The 6,802-nt window shown below is 41.6% G+C and overlaps 1 protein-coding gene across 1 annotated transcript; it reads left to right on the forward strand.

Annotated features, from left to right (window-relative positions):
- The first annotated feature begins 208 nt into the window (after positions 1-208).
- Positions 209-5,956, forward strand: st6galnac2 (ST6 (alpha-N-acetyl-neuraminyl-2,3-beta-galactosyl-1,3)-N-acetylgalactosaminide alpha-2,6-sialyltransferase 2). The gene is made up of 9 exons (XM_084570843.1): positions 209-731; positions 1,451-1,532; positions 2,484-2,655; positions 2,736-2,889; positions 2,994-3,132; positions 3,225-3,328; positions 4,640-4,720; positions 4,803-4,905; positions 5,371-5,956. Exons 1-9 carry the CDS (start codon positions 634-636, stop codon positions 5,548-5,550), a joined length of 1,113 nt encoding a protein of 370 aa, XP_084426969.1. The 5' UTR covers positions 209-633; the 3' UTR covers positions 5,551-5,956.
- Positions 5,957-6,802: the final 846 nt, after the last annotated feature.

Here is a 6,802-nt window from a genome sequence, read left to right on the forward strand (position 1 = left end):
ACGTAGCTGACCACTCACAAAGAGTCGTTTCTTGACTCAACCTATCACATCAGCTTATATTTTAGCAGGGTTCTGTCCATTCTGAAATGTTGTGTTTTGACCTTCAGGGCCACCGTAAAAAGCAGCTGAATTCTCGGTGAACAGCCTCTGCTTGTAACGAACAGACGGACCTGTGGCGCCACCTGCTGGCCAGAAAGACTCTTTGCACAGCAGCTCAGTGAAAAGATTTAATTCATTTGAGTATTATGCATACTGAAATAATACTCGCAGTTTTTGTCTGAAACCGGATGCTCTGGTCTGGTAAGTCTGTTCAGGGAAGACACAATACTAAAATTGCGTGACTTTTTGTTTGAAGGGTTTATTACTTTATTCGTAATTTTGGCCGTAGCCCCACCCTCGCAGGTGTCACCGGTTCAGGTGTTTTGGTCCTCGGAACAGAAGAACCTGCCGCCGTTTCCTCCATCACCACAGCGCCTGGTTCGCACAGTTCTCCCTCCCCCGGCGTCGTGTGTTTCCTCTTACTCGTGAACAGGAGAGACAGGTGAGGCAGGTGCAGCTTCCCCCCCCCTCGCGTGTCGGGGACTTGAGCCGCACCTGAACGCACCTGACAGGAAGAGAGCTGCTCACACAACCATGCGAGCGCCCTCCATGAAGTGGACTTTCCTCCTGCTGCTGGGGACTTTCATCGTCTCCACCGTCTTATACGGGGCATTCAGCGACTGGAGACGCAGGTAGGAGCCGTTTGTTTCAGTCATGTTGCCCCAGCATTACATGACAATGCTCCAGGAAAGTTTCTCTTCCTCATAAATGCCCCGTGGGGTTGAGGTCAGCTGACTGTGGGTGGAAGTCCACAACAGTCAGCACTTAACAGATTGAGCTGCTTCTACTTCAGCATGCAGCAACATTTCCATATAATAGATAGATAGATAGATAGATAGATACTTTATTAATCCCGAGGGAAATTGGAGCATCCAGTAGCAGTAACATACATTGAACATAAAATACAAAAGCTATAATAAAAATAGAAAGTGACTAGAAATAAAATGTTTATACAACTATAAACTATGTTAAAAATATAAAGTGACCTGTTAGAAATATACATATAAAGTGACCTGTTAGAAATATAAAGTGACCAGTAGAAGTAGAAGTGTTTTTGTTTGTTTGTTTGTTTGTTTTATAAATATGAGAGCTACAAATGGGAAAAAATGAATGAAAATCACAGTCACCAGATGTAGCAGAGGTAGACAGACATGGTAATGACAGAGTGTCCAGTAAGTAGGTGCAAAAAGGTATGTCCATTGTCTATTGTCTATCTAATATTACTCTGTACATCATATTACAGGAGCCCATACATACATATATAGTACTGTATTCTTATTTACATCTTTATTTACTTCTTTAAAAGTGTGAGGTGTTTTAACCCACCTGTTGTTTTGTTTTGTGGGGTCAGTCTGCAGCCAGTAGAGGGCAGCACTGAGGCAGACTCTCTGCTGAACTGGAACAACCGCTTTGCTACCGAGCAAGAAGAGTTGGTGAGTTTTAACAGCTGCCACACAGAGCAATGTTTTATTCACCTGGACAAGGACACACACACACACAGAGAAAACAGTGAAAACAGTAAATAGTACATGAAAATAAATACTTTTAAATAAAGTTGCTGTAGAGCCTCAGTTTAAAAACCGAGCTGCCAGCTCTTTCCCCATCACTCAGTCTAACTTTGTGTGTCTGATTGTGCACTGACACAAGAGTCCAACGAAACTGATGTCACATGTTGTTTCTAATCTCTCTATCTCTCCATGGTCTCTTTTGTCCCTGCAGTTGTGTTGAGATCAGATGAACTTTAACGACAGTTAAAGACATGGACGTGTCAGTGTGGTTGCATGAATAATAATGAGTTCAGTTAATCAGTCCAGTAGTGCAGTATGACAGCCAGAGTGTAGCTGCATCTGAAGTGTCTCTTTGGGGTCATTTTTATTCTCCTTTTTTTTTTCTTGTTTTGTCTTCTCTTTGTGGCTTTTTTGTGTCTCTGTATTTGTTTTGTATCTTAGTGGTTGTTATCTCTTTGTGGTGGTTTTACGTCTCTGTGGTTGGTTTTGTTTTCTCTTCGTGGTTGGTTGCTTTGTGTCTCTGTGGTTGTTTGTGGTACTTTTGTGTCTCTGTGGTTGTTTTGTCTCTTTGCGGTTGATTTTTGTGTCTCTGTGGTTGTTATCTCTTTGTAGTTGTAGTTCATCTCTTTGTGTTTGTATATTGTCTCTTTGTACTGGCTCTTTGTGGTTCTTTTGTGTCTTCTCAGATGAATCCTTTTCTCTGTTACATGTGTTCAATAATTCTTCCATGAACCTGAACCTGATTTTTTCTGTAGTGTTTGCAGTGTGTATGTGCTTAGACTCAGTTCAGATAGGTCTGGTTTTATTAATCCAAGTTTCGGGATGAAATCCTACACTGTCTGTCATATCTATTCAGAGTTCATTGTGTGTCTACAGGTGGACGCACCGTGCTCTCTGAGGAAGGCTGTGAGGAGCAATCCTCTGATCAACAAAATCTTCAGCTTCTCTGTGTCAGTCCTTCTGTCGGCCAGAAGCTTCTCCAAACCGGCCTGGGAGCAGCAAAAGAATCAGTGGCCACCGTACGGCTGGAAGGGGCTTCCTGCTGACGGTACAGAGCTTATCTGTCTTTTCTGTAAAGAACGCCGCTGACAAAAACGGGACTGATTCTCTGCACATCTCCGTCTGCAGTTGTCGAATCGGCCGTCTCTCTGCTCAACAGCTCTCGTCTGTTTGAGCGTGGCTCGCCTGGCAGGTGTGTTCGCTGTGCTGTGGTGGGAAATGGAGGAATCCTCAGAGGGTCCCGGCAGGGGAAGAACATCGACAGCCATGACTTTGTGTTCAGGTAAGATCAGACTTTACTGCTTCATGCTGCCAGTTGTATTGCAGCTGATTCACCTTGAACTTTGAGAATGATATTCTAACGTAACGTGTTCCCTGCGTGATCAGGATGAACGGGGCTATGATCAATGGCTTTGAGGAAGATGTGGGGAAGAAGATTTCCTTCTACGGTTTCTCCACCAACACAATGAAGCACGCGCTCATCTGGTACCGCAGAGACGGCTTCACCAGGATCCCTCAGAGTCCAGTGAGAGATGCTTAGATACAAACAGAGGTTAATTGTTATTGTATCACAGCTGATCTGTGTGCATGTGTGTGTGTGTGTGTGTGTGTGTGCAGGACATCAAATACATCTTCATCCCCACAGACATCAGAGATTATGTGATGCTTGCCGCCGCTGTTCGGGGTCAGACTGTTCGCTCAGGAAAAGACATAGGAGACGAGTGAGTTCATCTGAGACGTCGGGTCAGAACCAAAGAGCTGGTTTCGTTGTGAAGATGGTGCTCATGATGGTGCTCAACAGACAGCTGTTGAGTTTCTCTGAACTGCTGATACCTTTTTAAAAAATAACTGTCCTAAAAACAGCAGGTTATTTTTTTACCCTGGATTAATCTGATGATTTGTTGTCAATAACTGATTGATTTAGTACAAATTCTAAAAATGTTGAGAAATCCTTTACACTTTAAATTGCAATTTAAATTTTAGTATTAGTCTCTAAAGTAGCAGAAAAGCCCACTTCTCAGACGAATCAATCAGTTAACTGATCAGATTAATCCATCGTCAAGTCCGCTGCAGCCTTTTACAGAATATCTAAAAAATGACAAAACTTGCCCGATGATTACATTTTCTAAGATACTGTTTTTCCACTATTTATTACACTGTGGTGTTTCTTCATTACTATCATAATCGATCACAATGTGATCTGTTAGTCAGCTTAGTAGAGAGCCTTGTAAACGGTGCTTGTATTTAATTTAGGTAGCAGTGCTGCCTGTGTTTCCCTGCTTGGCCTGAAGGTGGCAGCGTTTCCTCAAACGTTCAGCTTCATCGCTTGACACAAAAAATACATTTTCTGCTGGTTGCTGTGTACTTTCTCTGCCCTTTTATGTCCTTAAATGTAATTCTTTTTAAGGGAAACTAAAAATCCCTTCACCTCCACGGTTTTGGTGAAATTTCCAGACACAGAAGGTCTGATCTGAAATTCTGACTAAACTGTTTAAAAGACGGTTCGACACCGAAACCACAAGAAAACGACAACCAAATACACAAGACTGCACCTGAGTCCACAGTTAATTTTTTTTTATATGTTTTTACATGTTTTATGCAACATAAAACATGTAGAACAAGGAAACATAAACGCACAAGCTCAGCAACTATCAGAAAAACACAAATACACACATATAACCAATGAAACGCACAATACAAACACAAATACACAAACAACAACTGCAAAGACACAGGAATACACAAATAAAAAAATGACAAATAAACACAAATACACACGAAACAAAGTAATACACATGGATAACCAATGAAATGCAAAATACACAAAGACACAATACAGAAACACACAAAACAACACAACAACATACCAAACGAGCACAAAGACACAGTATTAACACATGCACAAGCACAAATATATGCCAAAAAAACACAAAGGCACACAAGCGACTTTGATTTCTCCGTATCATCAATTACATTCTGAGTGATGGTCGTTGTTGTTGTTGTTTATTTGGACGTTGCATGTCGTCCCACAGACCCTGGAGGTATTTTGGCCACAAACCAGCTGAAAACTTCAAGATGCTCCACCCAGCCTTTATCTCCTACCTGACACGCAGGTGAGAAGCACACGAGGCTACGGACGGATGGACTGACTGATGACCGCTCAGATTAAAATCATTTTCCATGCTTGTTTTTCAGTTTCCTGTTTTCTTCTCGGCTGACCGACATCAGGAGTCGTCACCTGTATATGCCAAGTACCGGAGCTCTGATGCTGCTCACCGCCATACACACCTGCGACCAGGTCTCTCCTACACACACACACACACACACACACACTGGGGGCTTCTGGGGGCTCCTGGGGGTCAGGTTGTCTTTTTAAAAACCACTGTCGTTCTCAGAGTAATGACTCAAATCTGTAAACACCGACCTGAAATGCACTTTTTTTTTTAGATTCAATGTGACTTAAACTGTCTGAATTTATCATTAAATCTAACCTATAACTTGAAATCATGACTGAAAAGACAATTCTTCTCACTGCAGAACTAGCTTAAGAATCTTGATGTTTTGGGGTTTTCTTCAGTTTCACAGTATTTCACGGATAGTTCCGTGAAAGTTTATGGAAACACAGCAAACGGGAGATTGTAAGCGCTTATTCGGTTGCTTTTAAGGGTGACCCTTTGATGAATGTACCCAAATATCGACTGGTTTATGCTTTGGTTTCAACCTAAACTACTGCTGATCACGAAGGGATGTGCCGTTCCTGCAGGTTTCTGCTTACGGCTTCATCACCAGGAACTACGCCGCGTTCTCCGACCATTACTACGACTCTGTGAGGAGGCCTCTGATGTTCTACGCCAACCACGACCTACTACTGGAGGCCCGGCTGTGGGAGAAGCTACACCGCCAGAGGATCGTCAAGCTGTATCAGAGGAGGGGAAGAAGCTGACGGAGGAAACGTTCAGTTCACCTGTCTGTGATCCTTTTACTACGAGCTCAGGCAGAAAAATCGAGGCCTGAAGTTAACCTAAAAGTTTCTTCTTTTTTGCTTGAAATCCACTCAAAAAAACCGACAAAATCCTTTCTATCTTCACATACGCACACATGTTTACACTTAAAGATTTGTTTTTCAGTGCTGATCCACATTTTGCACTGGAAATGTTTTGTTACTGAATTGAAAAATGTGAATTATTTGTTGTATTTTTACACAGATGATTTTATTTTGTATTTTATTTTATGGTTTTAGTGATTCAAATGAAGGCTTAAATACAGTGGGAGGGTCTCCAGAAACCTTTCCAAAGTTACAGAGCAGGGCCTGAACACAACAGGAAATGTGTGTAAAAATAAAAGCATTACTGACACTGTTGCAAATCTCTCTTTTTTTTTAAAGCGTAAACTATTTTTATATCATTTATATTCATATATTATATTTATGGGCAAATAAATCAAGGTAATTAATTCAGTTATGGAGTTAAGTATTTTCAACATTATATTGCAAAATTAAAATATACTATTTGGTATTCAAGGTGAGTTCAAACAAGCACAGTATACAGGAATACATTATTAACTAATCTGACATAAAGTGAACATATCACGAGTTAACAAGAGGCTGACATTTCTGTTTTATTTATGTCGTTATCTAGTTTCCCCTTTTCCGCTTTATTTTGAAACTCTCTTTCGGAAGTTCTGTGTTGCGTTCACTGTAACTTGACACCGTGCGGAAATTTAGGAGAATCCAGCGGAGAGAATGTGGCATTCAGGGAGAGGAAGGAAAAGCTGGAGGAACGTCAGCAAACGAAGAGTCGTATAAAGTAACAAAGTCCTAAATGTATATAAAATACTCGCGTTTAGTCTCCGTGGGTGATGATACTGTGATTTGCCACTTTTGGAAGTTCAGCAAAACGAACGGAAACGGGACTTTTCTGGAATATCCTCACAAGGAATAACGTTACTTTACCAGGTTGTCTTCCTTCAAACTGACGCCCCGCTCCGTTAAAAATCAGTGGTTGAAAAGTTCCTGACATACTTTAAAAATAAAGGTGAGTAGCGTGTGAAATGAGTATCTTCTTTTTTTTTTTTCATTAACAGGTGTAGATTCAGGAACCTTACCAGCACAAGAAGTAACTTGGGTACAAAGGTCGGCGGTGGTGGAGGTGACGGCGGTGTGTTTACATGCCCGTTTCTCCGCTTCGCGCCGAACT

This window comes from Chelon labrosus (assembly GCF_963514085.1).
Source record: "Chelon labrosus genome assembly, chromosome: 21".
Taxonomy (NCBI): domain Eukaryota; kingdom Metazoa; phylum Chordata; class Actinopteri; order Mugiliformes; family Mugilidae; genus Chelon; species Chelon labrosus.

Bases quoted from the DNA above. Each gene is read 5' to 3' on its own strand.
- st6galnac2 (XM_084570843.1), top strand. From the start codon at position 634: ATGCGAGCGCCCTCCATGAAGTGGACTTTCCTCCTGCTGCTGGGGACT. The intron at 2,656-2,735 runs GTACAGAGCTTA...CTCCGTCTGCAG, and splicing joins GAAGGGGCTTCCTGCTGACG to TTGTCGAATCGGCCGTCTCT. The intron at 3,133-3,224 runs GTGAGAGATGCT...GTGTGTGTGCAG, and splicing joins CCAGGATCCCTCAGAGTCCA to GACATCAAATACATCTTCAT.